The 19,010-nt window shown below is 43.6% G+C and overlaps 1 protein-coding gene across 1 annotated transcript in view; it reads left to right on the forward strand.

Moving 5' to 3' along the window:
• Positions 1–18,627, forward strand: part of LOC146182244 (kinesin-like protein KIF21A) — a 66,252-nt gene extending 47,625 nt beyond the window's left edge. The window contains exons 17-33 of the mRNA XM_084577301.1: positions 208–275; positions 337–405; positions 1,346–1,417; positions 1,676–1,894; positions 3,816–3,975; positions 4,978–5,017; positions 5,338–5,392; positions 6,972–7,237; positions 8,260–8,403; positions 11,496–11,618; positions 12,243–12,382; positions 13,950–14,133; positions 14,781–14,945; positions 15,732–15,852; positions 16,227–16,397; positions 16,992–17,200; positions 17,911–18,627. Coding sequence (XP_084433427.1) covers positions 208–275; positions 337–405; positions 1,346–1,417; positions 1,676–1,894; positions 3,816–3,975; positions 4,978–5,017; positions 5,338–5,392; positions 6,972–7,237; positions 8,260–8,403; positions 11,496–11,618; positions 12,243–12,382; positions 13,950–14,133; positions 14,781–14,945; positions 15,732–15,852; positions 16,227–16,397; positions 16,992–17,200; positions 17,911–18,019 — 2,315 coding nt within the window. The 3' untranslated portion in view covers positions 18,020–18,627. The remainder of the gene's footprint in view (positions 1–207; positions 276–336; positions 406–1,345; positions 1,418–1,675; positions 1,895–3,815; positions 3,976–4,977; positions 5,018–5,337; positions 5,393–6,971; positions 7,238–8,259; positions 8,404–11,495; positions 11,619–12,242; positions 12,383–13,949; positions 14,134–14,780; positions 14,946–15,731; positions 15,853–16,226; positions 16,398–16,991; positions 17,201–17,910) is intronic.
• Positions 18,628–19,010: the final 383 nt, after the last annotated feature.

Consider the following 19,010-nt stretch of genomic DNA (forward strand, 5'->3'; position numbering starts at 1 on the left):
CTGCATTCATTGTAGTTAGTCCTGAACACCTATGCACCAGTCAAAATGCATATCTCAGCCTCCCACACAGCAATGGAGCGAAAGGACTGTAAAATAAGATTCAGACTCAGTGTAATCGATGTACAATCGAGATGTATAACCAGCATTATTGACGCAGATCTGTCAAATCGCATGACATGATGCCTGTGCACTTTTCTTTTTTTACAGCTCGCCAAAAGGTAGTGACCATTTCTCCAAAGGTCGCCAAGCAGAAGTGGCAGACGCTTGAGAAGAATGTAAGCTTTTGCCAACCGTGACTATAGCGAAGAAGTGACTCTGGCTTTCTTGCATGTACAGATTGACAAGCTGGTCCTGACAAAACAAAGCGTCTACACCTTGGAGAGGGACATGGAGCGTTCACTCATGGTAAGTTACCATAGGAAAAATCGCTCGACAGTAACTGTCAAATGGTGCACTTTGTTGCTGGATATCAACAGCACTGTGCAACATGTGTGTTAATAGATTACGCAATTTTTGCTCATATTTCATATTTTTAATTTTGATTCATTAGCACAGTAGGTTTTGCCTATATATTTGGATTTAGGTTGCCAAAAAAAGAGTGTTGCTATGGCTTGGTTGTGTTATGATGAGTAAGACTACTATGACCATGACCAAAGTAAAGGACAAAGCTAATTAGGCCTAACCAAGCACAGGCATCTTAACGTGTCTGAACACACATTAGGGTGACTATGCCCTCCTTTGCACATTTCAGCATGTTAAGCCTAGCTAAGCCTAAGTTAAAACTTGACTCAGTTGTGATGGAAATTTTGAAAATGGCATGGGATGATTGTGGCATATTGTAGTACAGTTCGACAAAAACAGTTGTTGGGCGAGTTGGTGTTTTCGATGATCCACAACTAAAGTTCAAAAGACAACAGAAATGAAGGAGGGACACACACAGTACAGCCAGTAACCCTTAATAATAATAATAATTGGTTCGCAGGAAGGGAAAGGTGCAGTATCTGTCACACTTGTTTCTGTGGACACCTGAACTGTGCTGTAAGGAAAGGGATGGAGGTGGGAGTGAAAGTGGAAGGAGAAAGTAATTTGGACCACCTGGGAATCTTTAACATGCACTGACATCGCACAGCACAGGCAATGAATTTTCACAGTAGAGCGAATTACTAGCGACGTGCACAGTAACCCTTCACTGTGAAAATCCATTATGGCCATTCAAGCGTCTTCTACTGGTAGTTCAAGCATGCTGAAACAACATTTTGACAGCTGTTCATACATTGTGAGGGGCTGCTGTCATGCATTTGGAACAAGTATAATGTCTACCCTTTCTTTTTCTTTTTCTCTTCAGGACCGGGAGAGAATGACACGCTACTTGGAGAAGGCCGTGCGAAAACGAGACAGGGCGCGGAAAGCTGGAAGAGTAAGCACATTTTTCGTTCCTTCAGGCAAACTGAATATGCAAAGTGCTTACATTGCCATCTTTCTCATATCCCTGCCATCGCTGTGGTATGATATCTAAGTGTTGCTTGTTATCAAATCTAATCTCTTGCCTTTACATTCAAGCTGCCACCGCTAGTTGCCCCTTCTTGAGAAATGACACACCAGACTGGTATAAAATTTCTAATAAAAAAAAAATATGCTTCCACCTCCTGCTTTCTGATACCTTCCCTTTATGCAGGACCAAGACGTCAAAGACCTTGAGGACCAGATTGAGAATATGCGGGCCAACCTCGACTACTTGAATGAGAACATCCGCGAGTGTCAGGCGAACATCCTGCAGGTTGAAGAGACCAAGGACGACACTGACTGCCTTGAGCTGGACTCTATTCTGGAGGGAATGGTGGACTCAAAGGCGCGCTATCTCGTCGACAAGCTGCTGCACATGGCCATCAACCAGGTGCAGCGGCCTCTTGTTGACTTCTCTGACGCAGCTATCTTGTTTGTTTTATGTTGTGTGAAGGAATACTGGTGATACCTGCAGCCCTTTGTGGCTTTCTTATTCAACTGCATGCTGTCTGCATTCATGCTAGAAGCAGCACAAAAACAAGCACGTTATCCGTTAAAAATTTGTCTTTTTCGTTTCTTTTGCCGATTTTCTGTTCTGTTGACTCACGTGTTGAGTGAAGGCACCTTTATAGAAGAGTGAATGCCCAATGCCCAGCCTACAAAAAGGCACCTGTCACTAGCTATTTGGAAATTGTTTATGCAGCAGACATTTATGAACGACTGATGCAAGAACGGTGCCTGCATAAATGTGAACTTGTCATGCTGCACATGATGGACTCTGCCATAATAAACTCAAATATAATAAAGTTCATCTACCATAGACTACTGTACATTTTTTCCCCCTTTATAGTGAAGATATTTTTGGTAAAAAGTGTTTATAGTAAAGTGCATCTAGCCGTGACGACTTCCCATGAAATGACATAGCTGCAAGAGCGCTTACCTAGGATCACGAGACAAATTAAAAATAATTATAGTAATACAAACAGAGTTGTTTATTTAAAAGGGCTTTACCACTAAACATAGCAGCACTCGGGAGATGCCAACTTTACATAGGCTTCGAGCCATGAGGGAAAGCATGCAGCACACAAGGAAAAAAAGAAGTAAAGCTGTCTACATAGAAAGAATGTGCCACGGTCCGTTCAGAAAATAAGAGTAAAAATACAGGAGAAATAGGGAACGTCCGATCATTTACAGCACTGTGATGACAAGAAGTGGAGGTGTGGCCTGTGTGGTTTTGCCACAAACATTTCTCATCTATACTGTTTTAAAAGACACAGCAGAAGATGACGCTGTTTTGATGCAAGGCTTTGGTTTTCACATGAAATCAACCTCTATTGTATTAGTAGCCACGTTGCCATCATGCTTAAGAGATACTTCTGCAAGATGTCACCAAAACATCTTGTAACTGAAGAAGAGGAAATGGCACAGAGAGACTATAAGAGAGAGATGAAGATATTTTAGAGTGCTTTTTTTTTTTTTCATTAAGCAACACGACACACTCTGTCCCAGTAACTTTACTATAAAGGGGTTTTACTGTATAAGAAGTAGGTAATTTTTGTACATCCACAGGAAAAGAAATGCAAGCAATTCTAATTTGTTCTTTTGTTTCTTTGGTTTTGAATGAAAATTTTTTTTTTTTCATAATGATGGTGAATGTTCATAGTTCGTGATATTACCTTGAACTGGAAGGTAATTCAGACTGATGATTTGCTGCTATCAAAGCTGTATGCGTTTCACTGAGGTGATGATGATGATATTATTATATTATTGGTTCATAGAAAAGGAAAGGCGCAGTATCTGTCTCACTTGTTCTGTGGACACCTGAACTGTGCTGTAAGGGAAGGGAGCAAGGTGGGACTGGAAGTGGAAAGAGAGAGAAAGAGCCATTGTGGAGGTCTTCGGAGTAATTTCGATCACCTGGGGATCTTCAACGTGCTCTGCCATCGCACAGCACACGATGCCTCTCCGTTTCGCCTCTATTGAAACACAGCCGCCAGCAGTCGGGATCGCAACCGGATACTTCGGCACAGTAGTTGGGCATCTTGCACTGCACCACTGCAGCGGGCTCACTGAGATGGAACACCCAACAATTCGAGGCCTTTGAGATTGGCAGAGGTCGTATTAACATATTCTGTAAATGCTTTTTTGTAGACCCACTGTACTGATAATATTTAAGACTGTGGTTGAATAGAGGTGTTCTAATGAAAGCTACTTCAGTGTGCGCTCAGTGCAGCTGGCTGTGCTCAGTGAAGGAAGTTGTGCTTTTGTGTCAGCCTGAAGTCTAATCTGTTCAATGCCGTCCTTCCCCCCAGAGCCTCCAAGCTGCGCAGAGCAAGGCTGTGGTTCATGAGCTGGAGGCCCGGCTGGAGCAGGTAGAGGCCAACAATGCCATCCACCAGAACCTGCTGCAGCACACCATGGACCGCATGCAGCTGGAACCAGTGGCGCCCCCCAGCTGGTCAGAGGAACCGGGTAAGCGCACGCATGTCAACTGCACATCAACTGCCTGTGCTTCACCCACTACTGTGTTCGAACTTTAACCGGTGCTTCATTGTAATCTTGGAGCCTTAACCATAGTTATGTGTTTCTTCCTTTACTCAGTGCTCAAAGCTTAACCGTATGGTACTCACTCCCCGTAGGGTACTCACTCTCCGTAGGGTACTCACTCCCCGTAGTGTACTCACTCCCGTAGTGTACTCACTCCCGTAGGGCATTCACTCCCGTAGGGCATTCACTCCCGTAGGGCATTCACTCCCGTAGGGCATTCACTCCCGTAGGGCATTCACTCCTATAGGGTACATTTGTAAGGTTTGCCTGTAAGGTACTCTAAAATGATTTCCAGAAGGAAAGCTGGGTGATTATGCATGCAACATTTTAATGGCCCTTTCTGTCATTCCATAGTGCTGGTGGAGTGGTCAATGTGCTAGCATGGTTGGGTGCAATCATGCTGGAAGTTTCCTCACATGATGCACAATATGTGGGAGGTCGATACTTCCACTTCAGATATAAGCAACTAACTCTGTTTAGTGCTATTTTGAGCATGCAGCATGCAAGACACGCCACGACTACGTTCAAAGAATAATAGTGCATTTTCTGATTACCTTGGCTATATATTACTTCATCGATCCTTTCAGTGTTTCAGTGCGCTGTTATCAACATCTTCATTTATATATCAGCAGCTGCTGAATTCTTGAAGCTGTTTGTGCCATGTGGCTATGATATGGAAAAATGTCACCGAGCAGAGCTTTAATTTGACATTATTTAAATTTGGCATTAATTAAAGGCTTTAGTTAGGCAGACTATTCATGAACAGTCTGCCTAGATTGACAAGCTAAGCACTCAGCATGTTTGAAGATCAAGCTATTAGAGCTGCATATCATGTGTATGTGATTTGCAGTATTTTGTATCTGCTGCTGTTAGGCAATACGGTTAGAAAAAGGCTGCCTGGTTGATATTATTTTCTTACTTTTGCAGATAGTGTCCCCAGCACAAGGTCAACCTCGCCTACAGACATGTAAGAGTTGCCCATTTTGATTCGTACATAAATTCTTCTCAATAATTGCTGCATAAGCAACACTCACATAAGTGGGTGCCTTTAGGTTTGCCTCTTGTCAGTGTATTCAGATGCTGTCATAGGTAACCGCTGTTTAAATTTAGACCCTCGCTTTCTTCCTTTATTTTCACATTTAAATGCCATTATCTGTTGTTTGTCTCTTGTCTTCATCAAAGCTGTCAAATGCTTGAAAAATATCATCTTTAAGGCTTAAGTGTTGTGAAGGTATTCTTCAGAAAGGGTAGCTGACACCACTTCCTTGTGCTTCTCTTGATGTGCAGGTCTACCTCAGACACTCAGTCACAGGGCACGACGGCAACTTTCTCCAAGAGCAAGGTAGGAAACAGTACTGTGCTTGTGCGTGCTAGTGGAGAGCCATCAGTTTTTTTTTTTTTGTTTTTTTTTTTCTCTAGTTGTACTTCCTTCGATTGGGTTTGTCACTTCACCCTTAATCTCTCTATTGAGAGTAGGGTATAGCTATGTGTAATTGACGTAAGCTAGTGTTTCTCAAATAATGTCGCTTCCTATTGTGGCACACAGTAGCACTGCCTATGGCTGACAACAGTTTTTTAAAGCTGCTGTTTGTGGTGCGACGTCATTTTAAGACAGAGCGGGTACTTGAGGTGACAAGCTTGTTTCCATAGCCTTATTGTTACTGGTGTGGGCATAAAGTATGGCATACTTTTCTATGAGATGAATGAAAACTGAAGGGAAGTTCACCAAACCGAAGGAGTGCATCATCCACAAAAGGTTTACACGATTTTCACTATTCACTGGACACACTTTCAAAATTCAGCACATATGCATAGGTGAAAACCAGGGGTGTGTGAATTCAGTGTGTGAATTCAAAAATAATAGAGTACAAAACAGAGCCATTAAACGACCACTGAACAGTTGCACCTAGTTTTCTCATCATGACACGGTAGTGTTAAGGTGCAGGTGGTAATAGCATTACATTAGGAATGTTACCTAGCCTTTGTGCCGTCTTGAAGCATTGTCAGGTAGCTGGATACTTCCATGTGGCAAAGTGACATCAGAGGTTTAGCTGTTAGATGAAAACTGAAGAGAATCACCTGCAGGGAATGGCACCCCGTGCAGTTGCAGTGTTCCCATGAAGATATAGTCCAATTAGCCTCTGTATATATTAGTCTCGCTTCATTTTGAGGTGAGGGATGGGCCATAAATGCTGTCATGAAGCGTAACTGTTAAATCTAAACTATGCCAACTATGCCACAAGAGAACACAGGTAGGATGCTTCAGCGTTGCCCTTTTCAGTATTCTTCACAAGTGCTTGTGAAGATTACTGAAAAGGGCAATGCTGAGGCATGCTTACACAGTTTTCCTTGTACTGTATATAATTCCTTTACTAAAATTGGAAACTATGTATAAGTCCCTTTCTGTATGCACTGTATCTCTAAAGGGCACCCTAATGGGCACCCTGAATGGGCACTCTGAACACTAATGGGCACCCTGATAGATAACTAGACCTAACTGTACTATGTATGCATACACTTTCGCCATGTGCTGGCAATTAGTCCGTGACAAATGCTTGATGCTGTAAACGGGAACTGGCGAGTGTCATTTTAAAACATGATTTGGTTGGCCACGAGTACAAATGACCAGGAAAATTCGTAATGTTGTATTTGTTATTCATATATACCGCAATGAAATGGGATAGCAAACACTGTTTGCAAATTGCTCTGGATCTTGAATATTCGCACACTTCTAATGCAAATATACATGAAACAAAACAATGTATGCAATTGGTATATGTACGGGAGCAGTACACAACTCTAAGAATACTGAGAAGCAGGATGCTGGTAACGGGTACAAAAAAAACTCCATAAATTTGAAACATTTACACTGCCTCTCTAGTTCCTCAGATTAAATGTTGCCCTCACACTTGCATCCACAGGCGCGTCGTAAGACGGCCACTCCACAAGAACTGTTGTACGCTTGTGCCGTGCCGATGGATACTTCGTTGCCCTCTCTGCCTGGCTTGACGGAAGACGACGCAAACAGTGACATGGCATCGTCTGTTATGACATCATCCGTCATGACATCTTCAGTTTTTGGAGACATCCCAGATTCTATGATAATGTCCCACCCTGACGGTGGCTGCCTCAACCTGGGAGCAGACGGCAACCTCCAGCGGGTGCTGAGCGCCCCAGGGTCTCTGAAGTGAGTCTGTATATTTTCTTTTCCTGGTTGGGCACTCATGTTGCTTCACTCTTTCTTTCTGGAGTTGGGCACTGCATTGTGCAGTTATGGAACAGTGCTTGAACCTTCTGACTAATTTTCGCTTGCTGTCGCTTATTGCTTCTGCCTCGAGCTTGAGCTTGGGGCTTTAGCTGTGGCAATAGCTTTGCACTGAGCATTTGGTTGTTGGCTGGAGCAAGCTTTGCTGCTTGTGTGGCTTGAATGTGCAAACAAGTGAGGAGACGCAGGCTTATCTCACACTCGCTAGACTCGAATAGCAGTCAAGGTCTTTTGATTGGCCATTAATAGCAAACTTTGCAATTAAGTGATAATAAGTTGTACCTCCACATGATTGGACTGAACAGCTGCAGTTCCTTTCTTCAAGATACCGGCGGTGCTTGTGGCCGAGTGAGGCTGAAATTTGCGTGTTTGGCAAAAGCTTATTCGGCTGTGAATGAGTGTGAGTGTAATATGGGACTGGTATCAAATACACTGAGGACGACCCCCCAGATTTTTCTTTCCTGTTAAATCTGAAGGCTGCGTCATTGAAGGATGCTGACAAAATGGTTGAAGTCTTCAGAAAATATTGAGGTGAAGATATTAAAATGTTAGCCAAATTTTTTTTTTTTGCCATCTATTTGACAATGGTGATGTTGAGTGCCCATAGTTTACCATGCTTGGCACAGTTTGTTTTCACCTTATTCATTCTATGAAAGTCTCCTCACAGCACTGCAAAATTTACCTTAATTTTTCTCCCTGTTAATTCATTTCAAAGTCTATTCAACGAAGAAATCTCTCCTTGCATTTAAATTAACTCATGTACGGATGTCTTCGACTGGTCCTCGGATTCCATTTTCATGTGCCGCACACAGCACAAAGCTGCCCTGTCCAGCCCAGCCCAACTCTGAGTACGGCATCTTGTCCGAATGCATATGGCAGACCTCTCTGAGCCCCTCTCGTGTAACGCTCTCATCGCTATCTCTCCACTGCCTTTTTGACTGCAGAGAAGTGGGCGTTGATTCTCTGCCGCCTCCGCGGGGTGCCCCGGGACTGCGCCGGAGCAAGCCCCCTGCCCGACGCTTGCCCCTCGAACTCTCCCCGCTTCTTAGGAGGAAGTTCGCAAACTCTAATTCTAACCAGCTGCGAAAGTAGGTGGCGCTTGTCTCTGCAGGCCTTTTTCCTTTCTCTCTCTCTCTCTCTCTTTCCGCTGACTACCGTGCACTCTCGACAGCCTGTAGCACTTGTGCAAAACAGCCTTGGTTTTGATATGTGCAATCTCTGCACACAGCCTGTACCTGTACATAATGGAGTCTCTTCCTCAGTGACTGCATGGCTGATGAATGCTGTTAGCTGCTTCGTCTTGCGTTTGCGGCATTTCTTCCTGCCTTGCTCTTAGTAGGAACTAGCAATATAATGTACCTTAGCCACTATTTTCTCTTGCCTTATTTTCTGCATGACATGATTATGTGTATGAGGCTGTGCTATTGCAAATCTTAGTGTCAAATTGTTGTGCACTTCTGCATTGTACAGCAAAGGAATTTGACTTAAGGAGAGATGTAGCAAATCCTTTGGTTGTCTTCAAGTTTTGTTTAATTTAGTAGTTAGTTGGTTTATGGCACTTTACCTGTTTTTATGTACTACTTTCAAAGCACGGGGAACCACAGTGTGTAATTGAGAAAACTTCTCTACCTGTGTTGTTAAAGGAAGGTCTAAAAATGTTGTAAATCCAGTTACTAAATGCTATGTTGAGAGGTGTTGAAGAAACTTGTTGCAAGTGCCAGCAAAACTTCGCTCCACAAAAAAAAAGAGATGGAACTACCAGTTTAAAATAAATGTACTTTGTACTTTGAGAGAGTAAGCATGGACTGAGTGCTAGAAGCGTTTTGTAGACGCGTGCTGTTTACTAGCTCCTTTAGCATGTTAATCATAAAAATTATCAGACTTGCATGTACTGCCTGTCCTGAAGCAGCATGGAACTCTACCCATAACCTAAACTGAGCTACCTCAATGTATCCTTAAACTGTGATTTCAGTTTATTGTGGACTTTTGTGGTTTGCATTTCTATTGCTAGTCATTGTTCTATCCAGGCAGCCTGGCAAATAGTTCAAACTGCTAGTCGTAATTAATGTTGAACGCTGTGATCCTGTATCTGGAATTTTTATAATTGTTACTTGCATTAGTGTTGCAGAACCTTTACAATTGCGTATCCTTGTTCTGGCATATTTGTTATTGCTTTACATTTAAGTTTGATTGTTTTTATGTCATTATTTTATGCTGTGGTACAAATAAACTTTATTTTCATTTATTTGAGTTTTCTTAATTTGTGTTTTTGTATGACTTGTGCTTTTTACTCAAGTGGTATGTTTACTGACTAATTGTGTGCAGCTGCATTTTAGTTGTCAGAATATAAATCTCCGCTAATATATACCTTTCCTTCAAAGTGAATGAGTCTTTCAAATTTCCATAAACTGCCTTCGAAAAAGGGCATTTGTTATTTGAGTAGATTTGCATGTCAGTGAATGTTCACAGTGTTATCATACATTACTTGGCCATTCACGTTCATTTCCACATTGCTATACAATTTTGTTTGTCGGTAGTATAGCTACAACCATGATCTTGCTTGCTTGTGTATGTCGCAATGTCCAACTTCCAAGCTAACCTTGTCTTGCTTGCATGTGGCATAGTCTCGCCTTATTGACATTTTTAAGAGCACGGCTAATTGCTCCTGCTGCAAGCTGTTAGGTGCATCGTTAAATAAAATTTTGCTGCTGAACACCCTGTGCAACCATTGAACATCACTTTAAAGCCAAAGTTGGCCAGGATAAGTTTTTAACTTCGAGTATTCCAGAGACTTCTAAAAGGCTGTAGAATTTCAGGATTGCAAACAAATAATCAGCTGCTTCTTTGGAGGCATTTATAGCTTTGTTGCTATCAAGAGGTTTGCAGTTTCTGTTGCAGCTATTGCAAGGACTTGATTGAAAGATGATCGAAAGAATAACCAAAAGGCACAGTTTACTATTGAGTTTTTCCTTGGTTGAACAAGTTGAAGCACTAACATTGGATCCAAAGATAAAGAACATACAACACGAGCAACCAGTTAAGAACAGATTTAGGTGACCCCTTCTTCAACCCCAGTTTTTTTATATGTTCGGTATCCTATGGAACTGAAACGTGGAGGCTAACGAAACGAGTTCGCAGAGAACTATAGAACGGAAAATAGTAGCTGTAAAGGTAAGATAGGAAGCGAACAGAGTGGGTTACAGAAATACCTTGAGTTAATGACGTTCTGGTGGAAATCAAGAAGAAATAGGCGTGAGCAGCGCATTTAGTACGAAGAGAGGATAACCGCTGGTTGCTAAGGGTAGCAAATTGTATTCCAAGGGGAGGCAAGCCTAGCAGACGGTGGCAGGAAGGTGGGGGGATGAGATTAGGAAGTTCGCACGGGTTAAGTGGATGCAGCTAGCACAGGACCAGGTTAATTGGTGTAATATAGGACATGCCTTCACCCTGCAGTGCCCATAGTTGGGCTTATAACGATGATATTGGTGCAGTTCAGCTATCAATTCACTTCTTTACCTAACTGGACAGCGAGGTTTTCAGACGAGCACCATAGAAACTGTACTAAGCATATTTTGTTGCTTTAAAATTATTCGTTTGCAGTATGCTTAGCATTCAGAAGACTAAATTAAGCTTAAATTAAGCTTCAATAGAAATAAGCCTTAACTTGCGAATTTAAGGCTTTTCAATTGCTCAAAACTCCAAAATTCGACATTCTCAAGTAGTCATTAATGCTGGCTGTGCATGAGGTTTTATTACGCTACCTCATTAGCTTTGTGCGCAAGAAATAGAATGTATTGTAGTCGTTTTGACTGTATTGGGGGAAATTGTACTCCGTATTTTCGTCAGGCTAGGTTTAAAGTCAATGAACCTTTGGGAAAATTTGTTCACTGCAAATAAATTTTGGACAAAATCGTGTTTGATGGCAACCTCTTTTGACATTGCATTCATTTTCTTTCACAAGACTGGCTGTCTACCAGAGCTATGCCAAGCTATGTCGGGCATGAAGCGAGCTGCCATCTCAGGAAGCAGCTTTCATTGTCATGTTATTGTCATTGTCATGAAGGCTTGAGCCATACAGGGACGACAAGGTTGGACTTTGAAGGGACAAGACTGCAAAGCTCTGTTGGCGCTGCGTAACTGACATTGCGTGCTTGCTTGCTGTGCATAAATTTCCATTCAGAGATGCTGGCATCGATGTCACACCGCCACAGTCGCCACCTGTAGGTCGGAAAGTGCGGGAGAACAATGTCTTCTCAAGACTAACCAGCAGCACCTCGACGAGTCCTTTAGTCAAGCCAGACAGGTATTTGTTGGGTTGTCTTGCTCATTTAGTTTCCTCTTTAGGAGGCATTGTTTGCTGCACTTGCATTTTATGATCAGTGTTTAACGAACTGTGTGCTGAAACAGCTTTTGTTTTATCTTTTCTCTTTGTAAAAACCAACTGCATAATGATGATAGTTCACACTGCAATTCGAACTTGTACAGTCAAGGACGAAGGGATTTCTTTATCACCATCTGCATGAAAAAAAGAGTCGTGTGAAGTCACTTAAATTTTCCTGTGAAAGCAGTCAGTAATACATGCCAACTGCAGTTTGTCATTGTTATTCTAGACAAGTATGAAGGGGAGAGATGTTAAAGTAGTGTTGCACGTGAACATGAAAGAAATGTCCAAATCAATGCTACATGCTGTGTAATGAAAGACGCCAGATGCATCACTTATCCCAACATTTGCTTCAGATTTAAGAGCAACAACGCTTCACTCTAGTTATTGCCTAAAATGCCTGTCGTTGCACTGATAAGCCCACCCAATGCAGCTTTTCCTTATAATACCAGAGACTCTATAGTGTATAGTATCACTTGTTTTACAGTGGCGTAACGTGGCTTGTTCATTTCTCACCTGCATTCTTTCTTTTTTTGTGCGACTCAGAGGGGTGATCAACGTGTTTGCGGGCAAACCATGCTACACACGGAACTCTCCTCTGGTCTGCACACATGTCGCCGAGGGACACAGTAAGGCCGTCCTCTCGCTAGCCGTCACGGACGATGTCCTCTTCAGTGCCTCAAAAGGTGCGTCTGCTTGGACAGATGTCTTTGACGGTATCTCTGTCCAGAACTCAATGCTTCACTAAATTGTGATTTTGCTGTTTTGTTCAGCTGTATTGACTTGCCATGTCTATGTTCATGACAGCCTCTTCATATCAGCTTTGCTTTTTCCCGATTACATGATGTCCGCTATATGAAGGTGTTTGTGAATGAAAACTCTCACACGTAGGACTGTAAATAATCTGTAGCACACAGCATGTATAAAACGGTCCATGAACTGTTCTGCATACAGACTTGAGGCCACAACTGCAAGACAGCAGAATTGTATTCAGAGAGCATGATTACAATTAAAGCTGGATAGAAGGCTGCACTTTTGACAAGCGCAATCATGTGCTGAAAAATGCTAAGCTTATCTAGAATATTCTTTCATGGCTTTACAAGCAAGGTTTGAGGGGGAGCCTCAGTTTGCAAGCCAATCCAGCGTTTCGACATGGGAACTTGTCTTTGTCTGGACAGCGCGATCATCACTGGCAGAAATGAAAAGAATATTTCCTTGGGTACGAACTTCTATGAACCTGGAACCGGTGACGTTTTGGCCTAAGAAGAAAATAAAAAGGAAAAATGGAAAGCTAACAAGGGCTTATGAGTCACAACATCCATTATATTCACTGTTCACTTGTTTTTGCTCACATATATACAATTCAAGAACGAAGTTTCCAGTGGCCAAGCCAGCCAGTTTCTTTAACCATTGCCTTGGCATCACCCTCGTTGCACCTGCTAGTGGCCATGACAAATGCAAGGTGGTTGATTGCCACGTTGTGGCAATAATTAGATGCCACTGGTCAAAACTTCTTAAGGGCCTTTCCGGTCGAAAATACTTTCTTCCCCGGTGACTGTGAGACTTCGCCCCAGAACGCAAGGCCGCAAAATGTTTTTGAAAAGAGTAACTAATAACGCAGTTACAGCCACCGCAGTCACCCGATTCTGTCGTGTTTCTCTCCACCCGTTCCCTCGCAAAGGTTTTTCACTCTCCTGCCCGGTCGTCTAGCCTCCGCAAGACAAATTCCCCTTCCTCCTCCGCGTTTGGCGGGAGATGGGGCGTGGCACTCCGCGTTCGCGAAAAAAAAAAAAAAAACGGGCGAGGGAGCGCGCGCCGCTGGATTCAGTCCGGCGTGGTGAGGGAAAAGCGCGCAGTGAGCGGTAGACACCCATCCTTCACCCTCAGACAGCAAGATGGACCAATGGACGTCGTTTTCGACTAAGACGTCATAATTGCAGCTCGACGGGCCAGCGCAGAGAACTAGGAAGCTGGCTTCCCGAAGAAGAACATGAGAGAGCTTTGATTTGTATTTTCGTTGCCTTGCGGCGCGCGTGTCACTGTAGCATTTTGCACAGACTATCTCTGGTACCTGATCGAAACACCGAGCTCCTTTGCTTAAAAGGTCCTTCCCTGGACAGGGCCACTGAAATCCACTGGCCCATCCTTGACAGTGGCCCTTTAAGGGCCACTGGCTCATCCTTGAGTTTCGTCTTACAATGCTATTTTGGCAGTCAATCTCATGATTCTCTCTCATGGTTCCCCCCTTGTTAGACCGCACAGTGAAGGTGTGGAACCTACACACAGGCCAGGAGATCCACAGCCTGCGCGGCCACCCAGACAATGTGGTGGCAGTGCGCTATTGTGAGTACCACCGGCTCACCTACTCGGTCTCAACTGCCTTCATCAAGGTGTGGGACGTCCGGGAGAGCCCCGCCCGATGCGTCCGCACCCTTTTGTGAGTACTGCACCTTATTTCCCCTTCTCTGTTGACTGTGACTGCACCCGTGACACCTCCTGGCATCTCTTCTTTCTGTTTTTGCTCCTACTTTTCCTTGTTCCTCTCATCCATATAGTTACACCCGCAAGTAAGCGTTGATGCTTTTTGTACTATTTCAGGTGTTGTAATTCTGGCTACCTTTTTTTTTTTTTTTTCATGATTACTTGACAATCACATGAGCCTTAACCAATACCCAGAAGAAGGAAATATAGCACAGTTCGCGTTTGCAAGAAGGCTGAATGGAATGCATGACCTAAACTAGCCAGTTGGTCTTATCATCTTGCACAGTCATTTTATTGGAGAGTGTGTGTGACCACACCAGAAGGTCTTGTTTGCTCACAGTAACCTTCAAACTATCTTGGACTGTACTTCAGTCAAATGCCAGAGATTTGATTCAGGGCCCACATCAGTTTAATGTGGCATAAGCCATTCTTCAACCCAAGTGAGAACTTTCACTAGTGCGAATTTGGTCCAGATGGGCCTTGGAATGAGTGCTGTCATATGAGTGCAAGTTGCACATCGCTGGCTATACTTTATGTACGAGCATTTGTAAGTGTGGGTGATAATGGAGTGAGAAAAAGTGAAGCTGAAACTCTTCCTACCAGCTCTTCAGGCCAGTGTAGCAGTGGTCCTGTCGTGGCGGAGTCCGCATCACGCAGCCTCCAGATTCCACAAGGAGAGACTCGAATCAATACCATTGAGCTGAGCCCATACGGTCATCTGCTGTTCTCTGCTGCCTCAAACATTGTTCGCATATGGGACATCCGCAGGCAAGCATTGCTGTCTTGTTTGGAATGTTGCCCATAAAAATATTACTATAGTGCTCTGCAAATTGAATGCCCTTGTTTCTGAACCCTTTTTTCTAATTTCAGTATTGCCTAATTGGTTGTTGCAGTCTACTTCTCACTTTGAATTGAATGACTTATCTTCCTTGAATTCAGTGAATTTTTTCAATTCAAGGAAGCCCAGTTAAGCTTGTCTTGATTCTTGTGTAACGGAAGCCTGATCAGACTACCTTCTTATACCCTATAAATTAAGTTTGTGCGCCTAAAGCGTCAGCACGAATAAACCACAAGTTCGAAGGGCACCTTGAGGCAAGAATCAAGTATATCCGATGGTGACCAGACAAGTGAAATGGCAGCTTTTTCCGCTTATTGCACTTATAAAAACCAGATTTTCGTTACATCAACTTGATATATATTTTGTAAGAACCATCATCTCGTGGCCAAGTTCCTGTGTGACAACTTTCTTGTGATTTGATAGTGTGCTCTTGTTAATTCAAATTGCTGATTTATTTAAGGTGACAATTTATATTTTTTTTAATACTTGAACTTCTTATAACTTGGGACGAATTTTCGGTCCCGTTTGGATCAGATTTATTTACTCTATCATGGAATATCTTTCAATGTGCCCTTGACCGTGGCTGGGAGTAGTATAGATTATGTGTATATCTGTTGGCTACCCTTGTGACTGCTTTTCTGTGAATTATTTTGCTGTGGCCTTCTTCAGAAAGCTTACCGTGACAGGGTTTAACAGTCTCCTCTCTGCATTCTCAGGTTTGCCTGTGTCGGCAAGCTAGCCGGTGGGCACCAAGCAGCTGTGATGTGCATGGCAGTGGACGACGTGGATGGCGACTCCAGCCTTGTGATCACTGGCTCTAAAGATCACTACATTAAGGTTCGCAGCAGAGCTCCTTCCCCTCATGTATCATTGAGGTCTGTGAAAAGTGTGCTGGCGATTGGGCTAGCTGGAACAACACTAGCTTTCTTTGAGACTGCCAGCCATATTTGTCTTTCTTCTTTTTTGCAAAGCAAGCATCATAGAGATCTCACAGCCTTGCGTTTGTGTTTATTACTACATAGCAACCCTGTGTTGTACTTCGTTTACAGTTGCCACTTGTAGAAAAAGGGTGGGAGTGGAACATGTATATATTCTGCCTGACGCTGTGGAGATGGTTTTCATGTTGGGACTAACATAGTAGGGCTCATCACTTACGCATCACATATAAAGCCTAACACATAAAGCTGGGTGTTGTTTGTGTATCGTGGCAGGTGTTCGAGATCCCCGAGAGTGGGAGTGGTGTGCTGACGCCCAAGGTGAACCTGGAGCCGCCACACTATGATGGAATCCAGAGCCTGGCTGTCTGCAATGACTATCTCTTCTCTGGCTCACGCGACATGTGCATCAAGAAGTGGGACTTGGCCAACCGGTGCCACATACTGGTATGCTTGCACTGTCTGCCTCTCTAGGCGACGCGGTGATGACTTGTGATGACTGACTACAAAGGGGCTACAGTTTTAGTGTAGCACTTGGATTGAGGTTGTGTCTAGTTCAGTGGATTTAATTTGTAACTGCGATTTATTACATTGCATGGGGAATGCAGACATGTTCACGTTAGTTGCCACTGCATCAATTTCGACATTATTTGTTGCATTTAAACTTTGAAAGGCTAGTTCCAGCAGATGGTGGCACATTTTCTGCTTTTTGTCTGTACTGCAGCCGGAAAGTGCAGCCGGTTTTAGAGTTTCCTTACAATTCCTGCAGAAATCCTTGGATCTGAATCAAATTTTTCTTCCCAGCATTGCACACTTCACAGAAATGCAGGCAGAAATGATATGATAAAAGTATTTGTCACCTTGGGGTAAGGAATGGAACAGAAAAACTGCATTCTGGTCATAGTTTTGAAGGCTCAGTCTTGAACTCGCTCTGGATTTGTGAACAACTGTGAAGAGACTTGCGTAATGATTCGATTAGCATTGCTCTAGTAGGCCTATGCCATACAACTCAAGCCTGCTTTGCATACAATTCCCTCGCAGTCGCTAAACCAAGCGCACAAGGACTGGATCTGTGCGCTCGACTTTATGCAAAATTCCGGAGGCCCACCCGTGCTGCTGAGCGGTTGTCGCGGAGGCATGCTCAAGCTATGGAACGCCGAGAACTGCTCGCTGGTTGGCGAGCTGCGGGCACACACCTCTCCTATCAATGCCGTCGCCACAAATTCGTCGTGCGTTTTCACGGCATCCAAGTAAGACCAGTTGTAGTTCTTTCTTGGATTGTGTCAGTGCTATTTTCTCATCCGTTCTCACTTCTTTCTCTTTCTCTCTGTGCTTAGTCTTTTTCCTCTGTCCAGGACAGTGAAGTCGTTTCTGCTTAGTACCCCGCTAGTCATTTCTAAAGATTCAGTTCAGTCCAAGCTTTACCGGGCATATGTGTATAGCAGCTAATACTGTAGTGGCTACTTCAGGGCAGCTTCATGTCGAAGGGGTCAGGAAAAAAATATCACTGCAGGGCCTTTCGTCTTTACTGATGCAGGGTTGTAACAACTATGGTGACGCCATGTCATGGATTTAATTTAATTGATACTTCGCACAGCTGATGTCATCTTTTTTGTACGATAAAAGTGCAGCAGCTGTAGTAATGTTGCTGTTACCATAATATGCAGCTGCATAACCATTTGTTTTCTCCTCTGTGCAAAAGTCCCATCCAATGTCACGTATATTTGTGGAAACAAAGTATCTTGGTAATCCAGTGGTGATGGTACTTTTTAAGTTTCTAGCCTAAGGGAGAGGAGTTTGTCACTGGCCCACAGGCCGAACTATCACTACAACCATCACATGGTACCCTGCATTATTACGAAATCTCATTGTGCTGCTCGAAATAGATGCTGGTCGTTCATTTAATAGGGAAAGTTGTCTCAAGTCCATGCCCTTCCTGTGTGGCGTGTCAACTTTGCAGCAACAGCGACATTAAGATTTGGCGAACTCCGGGCTACTATCTCGAAGCCGAGGCGTGCACCGAAGATGCCGAGGGGAACAGCACCAAGTTTGGGCCTGGGACAGGCTAGGATGGCAGCGGTCCACTGTGCATAGTGATAGCACTCATAACCGGCCCCTCCCTCGTTTTAGTTTTGCTTTGGTGTAACCCTGCCTGAACTTTTCACCTTTTACCAGCCCTTTATTTTCTGCCTCTTTTCGTTGGTTTTGTGCGTCCCTGTGTGTGCTTATGGGCATGCCACACATACAACCCCTGCCAAACAATCTATATGCTGCCTTCCGCATTGCTTCATGCTTTTATTTTATGTGAGCTAATGCAGCCATAGCTACCTATTGATGTAATCACTTACAGTGTCACTGACTCTTTTGTATGAAATAGGCTTTTATGGTGAGCTAGTGGTAATGCAGCAACATATAGTGGGCATAGGAATAAGATAGGAATGAATTACACTCAAGGTGAGAGCACAAAAGAGCAGCTTGTTTATAATTCATTTTTATCAGAATTATATTTCATGAACAGTCCATTCTTCAGGCCAGCTATGCAGGCTACAGTGCCTTTTCTTTTCTTTCTAAGTTTTGCTTGCATTATGCATAGCTCAGCCGAGCACGCCAGGTGTTTGTAGCTTTATTTAGTAGATGCTGTATTGCCCCACAGTCTGTAGGAGTGTTTGTTGTTAGAGCATGAATATGTGGACGCTCTTCAACCTCGCAGCTTTTTTCATTTTACTTTTTCAACATCGCTTTTTGAGTTCACCATTGCACCTTACCCGCATGCTTGTTTAACCTCAATATATGCGCTTCCTCCCTCCCCCGCCCCTCCACCACCTTCAACTACCAACCAGCGACAACACCGTGCGGGTCTGGCAAGTGCGAAGCAACATGGAAATATCCCCTGACCTCGCCGATTATTAGCATTCCACAACGCTACGACCAAGGATGTGTCAACTACCTCCTGTGCGCGAAGAAAAGCGACTCCTCTCATCCACATGCTTAAAAGTGGACTATCGAATTTGCAACGACGTTAGCTGTGCAGGAGCACCTTTCTCTAAATTTCCTTTTATC

The sequence above is a fragment of the Amblyomma maculatum genome, chromosome 8 (assembly GCF_055883805.1).
Source record: "Amblyomma maculatum isolate TAMU_Amacu chromosome 8, ASM5588380v1, whole genome shotgun sequence".
NCBI lineage: Eukaryota > Metazoa > Arthropoda > Arachnida > Ixodida > Ixodidae > Amblyomma > Amblyomma maculatum.